Raw genomic sequence first — 15,994 nt, forward strand, 5'->3', positions numbered from 1 at the left:
CTTCACTATGATTAGTCCATCCAACAACTTGAAACAACTTTCAAGCAAAATCTTTTAAATCAAACCAAATGGCATTGGCGCATTAAAATGAAAAACCTCCATGAGCATGAATTATCTTTACAAAGAATGAGTGAACGAATGAAGTTTTGATCACGGCTTCCAAACCGATCAAGAAACATTTTTGAATTTGACGTCAACGATGTGACATTTCGGGGGGGTCAAAATTAGGGTATGACATAGCCCATATTTTAATTCAGTTTATTTTTTACTTTTTTTTTTTAGTTAAACCTTCATTTTGTTTGATTATTTGATTAAAAAGTATTTAGTTAATTAATTTTATCAATTATATCTTAGCTACATCTTTTGGTTAATTAAGTTGACTTAAATAATAAATTTTGCTAGTTAATTTAAAAGAAAACAAAAAAATTATTTTCATTCAAATAAAACTTCTCGATCCAATGTCGAGTCCATTTCATCTTCTCACAAAAACTTCAAAATCAATTCAAACTCATTATTTCATTTTTCGCCTAAGCGCGAAGTCTTTTCATTGCCCAAGTGCAAATTTCACCCAAGTGTGAATCTCATTTCAAAAATTGTCTTTTCCGCTCAAGTGCGATTAGACTCATTTCATAAACCCTAAAACGCTTGATCCAACATCAAGTTGTTAACGCAAAAGCTTCTTTTTAATCAAATCAAAGTGATCAAGTGACAAGAAGTGAACACCTCTTGAATACCTTTGGTCCTTTGAATCCCTAATATAATTAAAACCTTTCTAAATCATATCAAAGTGATCAAGTGACAAGAAGTGAACACCTCTTGAATACCTTGATCTTTTGAATTAAAATACATTAATCAAATCAAAGTGATCAAGTGACAAGAAGTGAACATCTCTTGAATACCTTGATCTTTTGAATAAAAATACATTAATTAAATCAAAGTGATCAAGTGATAAGAAGTGAACACCTCTTGAATACCTTGATCTTTTGAATTAAAATACATTAATCAAATCAAAGTGATCAAGTGACAAGAAGTGAACACCTCTTGAATACCTTGATCTTTTGAATTAAAATACATTAATTAAACTTGGACAACAAGTGACAATGGGACTCGCTCCTGTTGAATACCTTGAGTAAAGGACGCGCTAGGTGAACACCTATGCTCACCATAAGCACACCATTGGGCTTTCAACTCTTCTAGCCCATATTTTAATTCAGTTTATTTTTACTTTTTTTTTAGTTAAACCTTCATTTTGTTTGATTATTTGATTAAAAAGTATTTAGTTAATTAATTTTATCAATTATATCCTAGCTACATCTTTTGGTTAATTAAGTTGACTTAAATAATTAATTTTGCTAGTTAATTGAAAAGAAAAGAAAAAAATTATTTTCATTCAAATAAAACTTCTCGATCCAATGTCGAGTCCATTTCATCTTCTCACAAAAACTTCAAAATCAATTCAAACTCATTATTTCATTTTTCGCCTAAGCGCGAAGTCTTTTCATTGCCCAAGTGCAAATTTCACCCAAGTGCAAATTTCTCTTAATGAAATAAACGTAGACTTAAGCTAACTCTCGATTGCGAAACAACTAAATGGGTCCCGTCGAGTACGATGGAGGTAAGGGGTGCTAATACCTTCCCTTTGCTTAACCGACTCCCGAACCCAAATTTGGTTGCGAAGACCATCTTATTCATTGTTTTCATCTCCCAAGGGTTTTATCAATATTTTCCCTTTCCCATTGGAATAAATAAAATTTGGTGGCGACTCTATTTGTTACATTTCGTGGCGATTATTTTTTGACCTGCGACAGCTGGCGACTCTGCTAGGGAAATAAGGTATGTCTACCCTAATTTAGTTGTTGTTTATTTCATTTGTTAGCTTTATCTACTTTTGTTATTTCATGTATATATTTTCTTTATCTTGCTTATTCACTTGTGGGATTTGGGAGTATTACTTTTTGAGTGAAGCTCTCAACCCGAGCTTGGAAAAACAAGAGAGAAACATAAGTTAGGAGGTGGTTGTGTAGTGTTAGTCCCCAAGGTGAACACCTTGAATGGCTAATACGAAAATCCCACTTGGAGGAGACTTATTCATGAAATTTGTCATAAGATGGTTAGCCCATCGCATAACGAAAATCTGATTTCGTTGTTAACTCCAAGAACCTTTAGAACCCGTTCCATCTATGGTGATGTAGACATCTCTACTATCAAAAATCTTAGAGCCATCACGTGAGGGGATCTTTGGGTAAAAGTATTTTAAACTATCCCATCATAAGGAACCTTCCTCATTAGGTTGTGTTTTTCCAGATTACATTCATCTATTTTATAGCATCCTGTTGCATTCCATAATGTATGTATGTCATTGCATCTCATAAGAATCACTCTTGCATAAACAATCATCATGCATTCATTAAACATGCATTTCCCAGAATCCAGTATTCATACCTTTCATCCTCCAACACAATTTACAAGGCAAGTTTGATTACCCGACACTGTATTGAACTTAAAGCATGTCTCAGAAGATGTTGAGTGAACTCCAAAGAGATAAGAAATGAACTCAGAAGATCTGTGGTCATTATCATGGAAATGCTTCAAAGCATTAAACACCAAGAAGGGTCAACCCCGACACACTATGTGGTTAACAACCCCATACCCTGAAGAGTGCCAAGACACTAAGGACATGCCTAAAGCCAGTTATCAAGGGGACCCCATTTCGCCTTACCTCTTTGTCATTCTCATGGAGTACCTGCTAAGATGTTTGCATCATATGCAACTAGATCCGAAGTTCAACCATCACTCTAAATGTCAGAAACTGCAGCTTACTAACCTTATGTTTTCAGATGATGTGTTGCTATTGTCCAGAGGTGATACTTTGTCAGTGGAGCTTCTACTAACAGCCTTTACCAAGTTTTTGAATTCCACAGGTGTGCAAACTAACAAGACTAAAAGTAACCTTTACTTTGGAGCTGTTCCTAATGATGTGAAAGATAATATCTTTAATCTGACTGGATTCAAAGAGGGTGGCCTCCCTTTTAAATACCTCGGTGTGCCCATATCTTGCAAAAAGCTAGCTTCACACCATTACATGGACCTTATAGAGAAGATTCTGCTTAGAATTAGGCACTGGACTGCAAAATTATTATCCTATGCTGGCAGATTGCAGTTAATCAAAAGTGTTTCTTTTGCTATTGTGAATTACTGGCTGGCTTGTTTCCCTATCCCAAAAAATGTTATCAGCAAGATTGATGTTATATGTAGGTCTTATCTTTGGACTGGCAAGGATAGTATCAGCTGTAAAAGCCTTATGGCTTGATCCTTAGTTTGTAAGCCTTTGAAGCAAGGGATGCTGGGAATAATTGACTTAAACCTATGGAACAAATGTACCATGCTTAAACTCCTGTGGAATATTTGTAACAAGCCTGAGAGTTTATGGGTGAAATGGATACACTCATACTACTTAAAGAATCAGAACATTTTTTATATGCAGCCCAAGACTAGCAACTCATGGATCCTGCGTGCTATTTTGAGTGTGAGAGATTGTGTGCAAGCCCTTCAAAGCTTATGGAATTGAAGGGTAATTTTAAATGTGGAGCTTTCTACCAAATTCTTACTACTGGCCCGATAATTTCTTGGAGCAGAATCTGTTACCATAATCCAGCAAGGCCTTGTGTAATGGTGATTCTTTAGTTGCTCTGTCATAAAAGGTTGGCCACCAAAAGTAGGTTACTCAGATTTGGGTTTGTAAATGATAACAAGTGCAATTTTTGTGACCAAGAGGAGTCTTGCACCCACTTATTCTTTGAATGTGTGGAGATGAAGAAAATCTGGAGTGTTGTCCTTGACTGGATTCAACTTAAGCATACACTAAGCAGTTAGGAGGAGGAACTCCCTTGGTCCCTTGGCATATGAAAGGGTAAAGGTTGGAGGGCAAAACTTTTTTAGGTTGGCCTTTACTGAGACGATATATGGAGCTTGGTACCATAGAAACAGAATTGCCTATGGAAACACTAGTGATCACACTCACATTATTGATGAGATTATTGAGAAAATCGTGTATAGAGGTTGGTTCTGTAAGGTTTTAAAACCTCACGTTGCTTCCCTTATGGTAGCTTAGGCTTGGTGGGTCTATGTAGCTTTTGTATCTTTGCTTGCTGAATCTTATGATCGCATTTGTACTTCATTGTTTTTTGGATCAATAAAAATTATTTCTTCCAAAAAAAATAACAATGTACAAAAATAATTACCTTTTATATGTATCAGATGAAATTAGTAAAAGACGAAAATGAGATATTACAAGTTGTCTCAACAAAAAATACATCATAATAAAGAAAAAACTAAACTAAAACAAATCCGAAATTTTTTAATAGATATTCTTATTTTGTTAGCAGATATCTCAATAAATTGTCAAATTTTGTAAAGTAATCTGAATTAAAATTTCAAAAGTTCTATTTTTTATCCAAAAATACCACTCTTGATTAACAATTTCTCTTTTGCAAACAAACTCTTCGGATGTCATCTTATTATTTAGATTAGCATGAAAGTTATTCTTTTGTGGTTGTTGTTTAAAATAAAATTTCAATAATTTTTTTCCATTGTTTTTTTTTATTTGTTAATGTTGTTTAACAAGTCTACTTCTGTGGCAGTGGAATATAGGCATTCACCACACCACTGAAGTTGTGACTTGAACATGGTAGCTATCAAATATATAAACACGCATGGAGTGAAAATATTATTTATTTTTATTTTTTAAATGTGTTTATTTCAACTTTTAAGTTATTATTATAAAAAATTGAGACATTTGAAATGTAGCATTTTGATTAAGTAAAGATGAAATAATAGTGAAAGATAATGTACTTTTTTTTTTTTGAAAAAAAATAATAAAAATAAGTATTTTTTATTTTCATTGTTCATTAAAAAAATTTAATTATAATAATAGTATTTATCATAAGTAAAAAAATGTTAACAATTTATGAATTAATGTTTGAAATGAAGGAGATAATGTTTTTCTCTCTTTTCCCTTTCTGACCCCCTCATGGGCTTTAGGGTCGAGGCCAATACTTAGCCATCACTGCAGTATTTGCTTATACACTCCTCCATGGCACAATCTAAATAACTTGGGCTTAGGCATCATGGGCCCAGCACCCCTCATGGTTCACACCCCTTATTTCAATTTTGTACCTCTGCTACCCTTTTTTTATTATTTGCTTTCACTTTTATTATTTTTGTGGTTAATTAATTAACCCAAATGTTATTCTCATTATTTAATTCTTTCCAATTAATTTTAATTAGTTAAATTCGGTTGGCCACCTAATTTTGGTAATTAATTTTATTCGTTTTAATTAGTTGATTCGATTACTTTTGGTTAATTAATTAGTCTTAGTTCGTTTAGTTATGAATCCTCTCGATTAATTAACTTGACTTAAAATCAATCATTTCTCATAAAAAGACCAAAATGCGCTAGATCCAACGTCGAGTCTTTTCCCAAATTAATTGCAAATGCTTGAGCCTACATCAAGTACTTATTCCTTTTCATTCAAAACTTTTCGCAATCAAATTAGCACTGGATCCAACGTCAAGTCGTTTTCAAATCTTTTTCTTAAAAAAATCGAAAGACAAAGTGACGATTGGTGCACACCTTTTGAATAGCTTGGTCTTTCGCCTTAAAATACTTTAATGAAAACTTGGATAATAGGTGACGACTGATGTACACCTATTGAATATCTTGGGTAAATGAGCGCTTAGTGCACACCTTTGCTCAAACGTTTACTGTAATTCCGCAAAGATCAATTTTCATAAACATGGACAACAAGTGACACTTGGTGCACACCTTTTGAATATCTTGGGTAAACGAGCGCTTGATGCACACCTATGCTCAAACGTTTACTAAAAGTCCAGATAAAAGCTTTTTTCTCCCCCTCCACCCCCCCTGCGCGACTTTGAAAACCTTTTCATAAAGAACATGTTTATCCATTCTAACGCGACACAAAATAAATACTTATGCCTCCCATGCGAGTGCAAAGAAGCAATGTTTAACTGTTAGAATATGACCCTAAAATTGTTCAATAAAATCAACCACCACACACGTGGTTTTCTTCCTAGAACTACGTGGCCGCGTGTCTCATTGTAGTAGAGGATACGTAAGAGGGTGATTATCCCATCAAACCCAATAAACTAAAAAACAAAAACCCTTGCATAACCGACTCTCGAAACCTGATCATGTTGTGACGAACATTTCCCTTAGCTTTCGTGGATTTTATCGATATTTTCTCGTTTCTTCTTAAACAAATAAAGTTCGGTAGCAACTCTGTTATATTTCGAGCATGCGATGCGCTCAAGGTTTTTTGCGTCGTGACAATTCCACAGAGTGTGAATTTTTGTATGTTGAAGCATAGCAATAGTATTCTTAAGGAGATTAGAGAAGGTCAGAGGACTGATTCGAGACTAGTTGATCGATTAGCCTTAATCAATCAAGGTTAAGGCACTGATATTAGAATCGACGAGATCGGTGTTATGAGATTCTCTGACAGATTATTCTAGAGGAAGGACATTGTCATACCCCAAATTTACCCTAACCCTTTACTTTTATCTGGCTTAGACTTCTTATTTCATCTACATACACTTCAGTATGTCGTATAACATTAATAAATTACTGCATTGATGACCTCCTTAAATTTGTGAGGTTCATAAGATACGACATTTGAATCCAATACTCGATTAAGAAGTATGTGATTTGATTTTACAAGAAATTGGTCAAGAGGAAGAAAAATGGAGTTAAATAGAATGGATGTCTCCATAAAAAATGTTTCTTGCTAAGTTGAAGCCAAATTTTAAAAATGGGCAATCTTTCTTTTTGTTTAATTCAGATAGCACCTCCAAACACACTGATTGCGATACCTCAAGGGTGCATGCATTATTGGCACTCATAAATGGGAATCCTATCAATATTAGAGATTTGATCGTCAATAGCATTGTGAACCTCACTAACCCATCTGCTAAGATACTAGGGCATTTCGGTATCATCACTGATTTGCGCTTCGATTAAGGGGTACCTCATGAAATTGGAGATGTTGAGATGAAATCCAAAGAATAAATCAATAAATGTTGTTTGGATAAAATGTTAAAAGAGATTCCTTTATCAAACTCACATCTAGCAAAGAGGTACATTAGCAGAACCAACCTATGGAACATGATGATCACCCTCACCGGGAAATTCACACCTCATATGCCTTAGGTCTCATGGCTTAGGCGGATGACTTATCTTCCAAGTTTTTAATTGACCTGTCTATCATGGATCCCACCCTTAGAGAAATAATTAAGGGAAGAGAATGTGAATTCTTCAATCTTTAAATAGATCGTAGGATCACTAAGATATCTTTGCAACAGGAGACTAGCCATTTGTTTTGTTATAGGATTGGTGAGTAGGTTTATGGATGATCCAAGGAGATCTTACATGAATACAATTAAAAGAATCTTGAAATGCTTAAGAGGTACAATGGATTATGGAATCTTATTCCAAACTTCTGCAAAGAATTCTAAAACATAATTAATATGCTACTCAAATGCAAACTAGTGCAATGACAAAGTCAATAGGAGAAACACCATTGGCAACAAAGTTTAGTTCTTTGACTCATCAGTTTCTTTGTGTTCAAGGAAATTACCTATTATAGCACTTTCATCATGTGAAGTAAAACACATAGTTGGATCATATGTTGCATGTCAAGTCATTAGGTAGAATTACTTTTGGAGGAGATCAAGCAGCCAGTTAAGCTACAAATTGATAATAAGAAAACTATCAATCTAGTAAAGAACTCGATTTTACATGGAAAATCATACATGTTGAGACTAGATTTCATTTCTTGAGACAGCAGAATAATCAAGATTAAAGATTACATACTATCATATTGTTGTATATATTACATATGTGCTAACCAAAAGGTTGAAAAGTGACACATTTTTTAATTTGAGGAATGCATTTGGTATGCTTCAAATCAAATAAAATGATATATAATTGAATTTAGGAAGCATACTGTTAACAAAGTAAAGTTAGTTAATTTCTTGTTATGAGCTATAAAAAACTTTGTAGTTGGTTATTAACTATGAAAGTCAGTTAGTTAGGCTGAAATAACCTATAAATAGTTTATATACACCATACAACATGTATGATTCATCAAACATTGTCGAATACAATTCAAGGTTGTTCTCTTCAGACCTGGCCCAAGGGCAAGGCAAACAAGGCCTTTGCCTTGAGCCTTACTTTTTCGGGCTATATAAAAGGCCTCCAGATAAATTTTCGGATTTTCTTATTCCACCCTATGGTCCAAAGATATACCATTTACAATTCCGATTTTGCCCCCTTTAAAATTGGAAATATATTTTCTGTGCGCACCTTTTTTAAGTTGCATTTATGTAAAATTGGAAATGTATTTCCGGTTTCTATGCATTTAAAGTGTGAAAGTGGCCGGACAAATTTATTATTTAAGAAACATTGAAATCTAGTGTATGCGTCTTTTTCGATTTTCTCATGGCTATAATCATTTTGATCGTACGTGTTAACTTTTTAGGTTATAAAGCTTATGGTGCTAACTCTATCCTATCTTATCTTGAGCCCTTATTGATCTTAGCATAAAGTTGATCTTAAATAATACTTGAATATGATTAGAAACCGAAAATACGTTTCCAGTTTTTTATCGGAAGTGCATTTCTAGAATAAATTTTAACGTAAAATGGAGTTAATTTTTAAAAACGAATGAATTATGGGTGTGGGGGTGCGAATCCAAAATATATTTTTAATTTTAGGGATAATTTTGGAATTTCACGTGGTTCGCTAAGAAAAGCATGGGTTGTAATAAGAAATTCCCTAAATTTATTAACAAGTATATACCAGCAAATGCATAAGTTTAGTTATATGTAGGGGTGAAAATAGGCTGGGGCAAGTTAGGCTTTGCTAAGCCTAAGTCTAGCCTATTAAAAAATTCAAAGCCTAAGTCTGGCATGTGTCCTATCATAGGCTTATTTTTTTGCTTGAGCCTGGCCTTTTCGAAAGCCTGATTAGCCTACTAGCCTACTTAAAAAGCTATTTTATTTGAACATAGAAAAATAAGCAATTCAACTAATGTTTAAATAGACAAGAGAATCAAAAGTACAATGAGATTAAATGTTTGTTTGCATTAACTTATTTGAGCCTTCAAAGTAATATAAGTTTTGTGAGATTATTTGTTTGAGAGAACTTAGAAAAACAACATATGACATTATCCATTAGGTTTTTTCAACTTATTTTCACAAGTTCTTCAAGATAACTAAGCTTTACTCTTGTATTTTAATATAAAATACAAAATACAATATAAAAAATAGTAAATTTCGTCATATTTATTTAAATAGGCCAGTTTGATGGACTTAAAGGGATTTTTCTTATGGCTCGTGACCTAACATATTTAACTTAATAGGCTTATAAAAAAGTCTAGGTCTTCTCTACTTAAAAAAAAAGTCAGGTAAGACATTGGCCTGTGTAAGCTAGGCCGTAGGCCGTAGACCCATGTTAGTAGGATTGGCCTATTTCCATCCTAGTTATATGGGTGTAGTATCAAGTAATAAAGTAGTATCTAATTTTCTTTTTGGACAATGGTTCGAATCTTACTATCGGAAGTGTTTTAGTCTCATTTTATCCTTCTATTAATCATTACAAAATATTTAGGTAAAATTATACCCAGGGTCCTTTAAGTTATTTTATTGTAACAAGTTGGTCCTTGATGTTTTTTTCGCTACAAGTTGGTCCTTTATGTTAACTAACGTCTGCACAGTTAACCTTTTTCATAAACTTCGTTCCAAAAAAATCGAAGTGACACTAATGGTGTTGATGTATCACTTAACATACGTTAGAGACCATCATTGAATCCTATAGTAAAATTTTCAGAATTTTTTAGAGCATAAAAATATTTTTAAACTAATTAAAATGCACACAAAAGAAATAAATTAAATAAAAATAATAAAACAGAAAATAAAATTCTCAGAAAATTACACAGAATGTAAAATGAGACGAAATATTTTTAGGAATTTTTTCATAATTTTTTGACCAACAATGAGTTTAATATGAATTTTAAAAGTTAAAAACGAAATAAAATAAAATTAATAAAACAGAAAAAAGGTCAACGATGCATACATTAGTTAACATAAAGGACTAACTTATAGCAAAAAAAATATAAAGGACCAACTTGTTACAATAAAATAACTTAAAGGACCCTGAGTATAATTTTGCCAAATATTTATCATTCAATACATTTAATGAGAGTGGTCATTGATCTAACAATCCATTTATAATATTATAAGAAAATTCATCTTACTATTGTATGTTTTATTTTTTATTTAGGAAACTTATATATATATATATATATATATATATATATATATATATATATATATATATATATATATATATATATATATATATATATATATATATATATATATATATATATATATATATATATATATATATATATATATATATATATATATATATATATATGTATTATTTTAATACCTTATCTATTTTTATTTTTTTTATTTGGTCATTAAAAAATTGACTAAAATCTACTATTGTTTCCACACTAATAAACATTAATATTTTTAATTAATTAATTAAATTAAATTTCTAAAATAATACTCTATTTTAATATAATTTTTAAATTATATAAATATAATAAGTAATTCTTTCACTATTGACTCAAAAGGTACATAAGTTTAGTAAATCTAACTCATATTATTCAGATGATAAAAGAACCATAAATGTTTTTAATATTAATTAATGATTAATTTAATAAAATTAATATATTTAATTTATATTATTTAGAGATTTATTTGAAGAAAATAATAATTTAAAAATTTATTGATGGCTTTTATTTTAAAATATAAATTATTATAAATTTTGTTAATATATTTTTTACTTCTTTGAAAAAATTATTCTAAATATTACCTTAGGCCTTCCAATTTGTTGAACCGGTCCAGACTCTCGTAATACCATTTTCCTTTCTTTCTTTTATAAAAAATTAAATTTTTTATTTTTTTTCCATAAACAAAAAAACTAACTCCTACCGTTAGTTTCAATTATCGACAATAATTAGTAGTGTACGTGAGTACTATAACTTACGGTACATCCTTATAAGGACCACCACCCTCATTACGAGTGTTAAAAAAACCAAAAATTGAATTATACTAGCTATTACTATAGAATCTAACTGAATCGAGAGCAATTCTTGCATGGACACGAACTTAAATCCATATATTTAGGCACAACCAATAAGAAGAGAGAGAGTTTAAATTTATTTAAAATTTAATTTCGTTTTTAATTGTCAACATGAAAGGTGATTGTGATAATTAGAGGAGAGAGATAATTTTAATTTTATTATTTAATTAATAAAAAAATGTGATTGATTGTATGTAAATCCAAGTATTATAGCTGTGTCCATCTAAGTATTTTCCCTGAATCGATCCCAAATATTAGAACTATAAAACGGAACTTGGATATAATAGGATTACTTCCAAATTAAAAATAAATAAGTTTATCTTCCATAAAATTTACTTAAATAGGGAAATAATCTTATATAAACATAAATGAAATCAATATCACATAAGTAGTTTACAACAATTACAACAATAAAACCCCAAAGTTAACACAATCACCTTAACTAACCAACCAAAAAGTTACTAAAAACTTGCTCTCTTCAGAGAAGTAACAGTAATAGAAGAACCCAAAGGAGAACTCCCAACCTGAATCTCAAACGAATCATACCTAAGAAAAATCTCAACAACCAAAAGCCTAGAAACCAACGTAACAAAATCTTTCCCAGCACATTGCTTATCACCCAAACCCGGCGACTCCGTCTCCGGTCCATTAGACCAAAGCACATGCTTCAACAATTTCTCTCCATCACCAATAAACCTATCAGCAACAAACTCTTCAGCTCGATCAAAAACCTTAGGATCCTTCGTCGCAAAAGGTTGGTACCCTAACAACAATTCACCTTTCTTCACCACAAAACTATTCTCATGATTCTCAATCACCATATCCTTCTTCGCTCTCCCGAACTGCAACGGAACCGGTGGATCGATCCGAAACGCTTCGTAAACAACCGATTTCATCAACGGCATATTCTCCATCGCCGCCATGGTAATCTCTCCACCAGCAGATTTAACCGCTTCTCGAATCTCTTTCGCCAACTTCATATGTAAACTCACACCACTCCTTCCGATCCACTTCATCACGTTTGGGAAAAACAGCTTAAATCCACCAAACGAGTTAAAGCACGTTGCGAATAATAGATTATGACAAGCTTCATCTCTGGAAATACCCAAACGCTCGGCTTCGTCGAGAGCGAATCCCGACGAAGCGTAGAAGAAATCATAAAGTCTTTGATAATCTTTTTTAACGAGACTAGAAGGTAAGCGAAAATTGTGAATTATGGAATCTTCTAGAAGTTTAGGTAAACCGAGTTTTAAAACCGGGCCTAACTGAAACAAAACCCATTTCTGAACCATTTTGGGACCGTCTAAACCGAGTTCAGTATCAACCGGGTTCGAACCGTGTAAAGAGCGAGCTAAGAAATTAAACGCGGCTTGATCATTAGCGTCGGCGAAACTCGCTTTACCGGTTTTAGCAAGTTCGTTTTCCAACGAAGTGAAAAGCTCTTTGTAAGAAGATCGAAACTCGGGGATGACGTGGCGGATGCGAGATTTAAGGAGAAAGAACATGAGTTGTTTGAGTTTGTTGTGTTTGGGATCGGAGGGGTCTAGGTAGGATAAAACTCTGTAACCGCCGGTGAGTTCAGTGGAGGGAGCGTAGGTTCCGGTGAAGACATCGGTTTTATCGATTTTTGTAGCGTCGAAGAGGATGGGGAAGCTTTTAGCGTCGAGTAAAGCGACGACGTTAGGGTTTTGAGCTATTAAGGGACCGGGTGGGACGTTTGTTCGGAAGATTGTTGAGTTGTATTTTTGGATTCTGGATTTGAAATATTCGTCGCGGCCTTGGTTGTAGAAATAGTCTAGGCGATCTTTGTAGGGTGTGATGAAAGGGATGCCGTAGTCGCCGGGGATTTTGCGGATCGGGAGTTTGGTGGGTTGCGGTGGTGGGGTGACGGAGAGGGAGGGTGGTTTTTCGGAAATGGAGGATCTGATGGGTGGGAGGAAGGTGGAGGAACGGTGGGATGAGGTGGAGGGTTTTGATTGGTGTTGGAGGAAAAAAGAGGGAGTTGAGAGAGTTGAAGAAGCCATGCTTAGTGGGTAGTTGTTGAGTTGGTGAGTGATTGGGTTATGGTGTTATTTATAGAATATTATTATTGAATATTGAATCAAGTTCTGACTATTCACGAGCTAGTGTGTTTTATTTTGACCTGACAAAAAAGATGGAAAAAAAAAGTATGTGAAATTTTGTTGTGTTTATGGAGTTGTTATGGTCTACTAGTACACACTGTCACGCGGCTGGATGTTCTCTCGTTTTAGACCAACAAGTAGTAAAATTTAAGAAAGTTATATTTGAACTAAGAATATGTTGGATTGTTTTTTTCTTTCTATTTTGATCGAGAGTAGATTTTTATTTTTATTACTATGTTTATATTATATCTATGCAACTCTTTGAAACTTTTAACAGATGTCAAAATTTGATATTGTAAGATCTGTAAGAAAATTGGTAGTGTATTAGTATTGTATTTCATAAACGAAGAGTGAATTTAAATTCGAAGTTAAACTCAACTATATTGTTTGTAATTTTATGTTTCGGTCCGATGATAGGGTAATCTGCAAATTTAATGTCTCAAAAATTAAAATATTAAATATTTTATGAAATATTTTCTTTTTTTGAAATGCTTAACCATTGCCCTGAGGGCACTGATTAGTAAGATCCTAAAAAATATTATAAATAATTAATTAGAGATTGAATAATGTTTACTTTCATATAATATATTTATGTGTTTTAATAGCATAGTTGTAGGTTTTAAGGACCTAGAATCGTTAGTTCTAGGCAATTGTATAAAAGATCATAAGTATCATAAGTACTGGTGGATTTAGGAATATGGGAAAAATTTAAATATCGCAAATCCACATTGTATATAATATATAAATAGTTATCAAACAAAATTAAATACAGTGAATCAGAAATAATAATTTAAAAATTTGTATAAATGTATCATGCATATGATCTTCAGATACATACTCATTTAAAATTTTAAATGATCACTAATTTCAATGATTTGGGGGTATATGGGCCAGTTGTTGTCACAACCAAACATTTGAAGATCACTATACTCTTCACAAGCATGTGAGCACAAAACCGAAACAATAACATATTTTTTCCTGATGATCTCCATCATATAGCTAAATGTTTATAAAATACAAACAATACAATTCAAGAAAAACACTACATTATACATTAAAATATGATACATTAATGTTACTTGATAATTGTTTGAGGTGTCAAATTAGATTTCCATATTTGATTAAGGAGTGACCCTTTCTATGTCAAATTGGATTCTTATATTTGGTTCATTTTCTTCAACCATATTCTCCCACTTTCTCCATTAGCATATAAAAGTATTCACAAAACAACAATCATCATTTCTTCAATTCACTTCCTCCATCCCGAATAATAAAGAAATAGAAAATCAACACACAAAAAGAAAATGTTGCAACATATTGACTCAACCTTCACCGTCATCTTGAGTCAATTTTCATCAGCATTCTTAAAACACTCACCTTCAATCTTCATTATCGTTCAACAACCTACAAAACATCTAAAACAAATCAAAAATCATAATTGAAATGTGAAGTCAACAAGAAGTAGAACCAATAAGCATAAGCAAAAGGAGGGAAAGAACTAAGAAATCGATCGATGCATTTCATCGAACACGTGGCGTGCGAGTTTCAAACAGCGATAACGGCAACACAACAAAAAATTCACCAAATGCATCATCATTAGTATAACAATTCATCATCCCATCATAAGAAAATCAAAATAGAAGCAGAAGAAAAGAGAAGAAATCGGTGGAGGCATTTCGCCGAACACTTTGTGAGCAAGATCGAAAGTTGTATATTCTTCTCCCCGTTGCTTCAACAGAACCAGAATGCAAACATGAACCAAATTCAACCTGAAAGCGAGTTAAACTAGAATAACACAAATAGGATTTTATTGTTGTTGTTGTGTCATTTTATTTCTCTGCAAAGTCACACGAACTGAATTAGAGTCAAAACCTGAACTATAACTGAGTTGAAATCAGGTCAAAATGCAAAACCTTGTTAGAAATCAATTATGAACCGCAAAAGTTCAAAAATAACGAACCCAATTAACACCAAAGTTGAACCAAACCTTGCTAAAAATCATGGCTAAATCAAAACTATGTGTGAATCCAAATGAGAGTCCAAGTGATTGTTACTGTTGTGAACAAATTCGAGCGTGTACTGTTGGGACTTAAGGTTACATGAGGAAGAGCCCGAGAAGGTTCCCATCCTAGCCAAACCTTAGCTATGCCACTGATCATAAGATGATTTGTGGTATGATCCAATAATTTTACTCCTGATTAGTTACAACCAAGTATATTTGTAGAAAGGTTCATCATAAGTTTTATAAATCTTAGAAACTTCCTTGTAAATTACAACTCAAAAAAATATGATGACATTGGTCAAACATCATTTTAGAATTTGTGAATTTATTACGTTCTTAGGGATGTTATATTATTTTAGATTAACAAGTAATATTCTAAGAAAAAATTATTTTTTGAATTTATTGAATAATTAATATATCTGTGAATTTATGTCCTTAGAGATGTTATATTATTTTGGATCAACATGTAATATTCTCTTTATTTTTATTTATAAAAAATTTATTTTATAAATTTAATGAATAATTAATATATTTGATTTAAATATTCTTTTAAAAAATTATTAGATATTTTATTTTATATATTTTTAATTATTTTTCTCATTTTTATATAGTTAAAAATTTGCATTGGCACGT

The 15,994-nt window shown here is 32.3% G+C and overlaps 2 protein-coding genes across 2 annotated transcripts; one reads left to right on the plus strand and one right to left on the minus strand.

Annotated features, from left to right (window-relative positions):
• Nucleotides 1–2,548: 2,548 nt before the first annotated feature.
• On the plus strand, nucleotides 2,549–3,310 carry LOC131598614 (uncharacterized). The gene has a single exon (XM_058871195.1). It carries the CDS (start codon nucleotides 2,549–2,551, stop codon nucleotides 3,308–3,310), a length of 762 nt encoding a protein of 253 aa, XP_058727178.1.
• An 8,226-nt stretch (nucleotides 3,311–11,536) lies between these two features.
• Nucleotides 11,537–13,318, minus strand: LOC131596565 (allene oxide synthase 1, chloroplastic-like). The gene has a single exon (XM_058869248.1). It carries the CDS (start codon nucleotides 13,258–13,260, stop codon nucleotides 11,698–11,700), a length of 1,563 nt encoding a protein of 520 aa, XP_058725231.1. The 5' UTR covers nucleotides 13,261–13,318; the 3' UTR covers nucleotides 11,537–11,697.
• Between the last annotated feature and the right edge of the window lie 2,676 nt (nucleotides 13,319–15,994).

This window comes from Vicia villosa, linkage group LG4, assembly GCF_029867415.1.
Source record: "Vicia villosa cultivar HV-30 ecotype Madison, WI linkage group LG4, Vvil1.0, whole genome shotgun sequence".
NCBI lineage: Eukaryota > Viridiplantae > Streptophyta > Magnoliopsida > Fabales > Fabaceae > Vicia > Vicia villosa.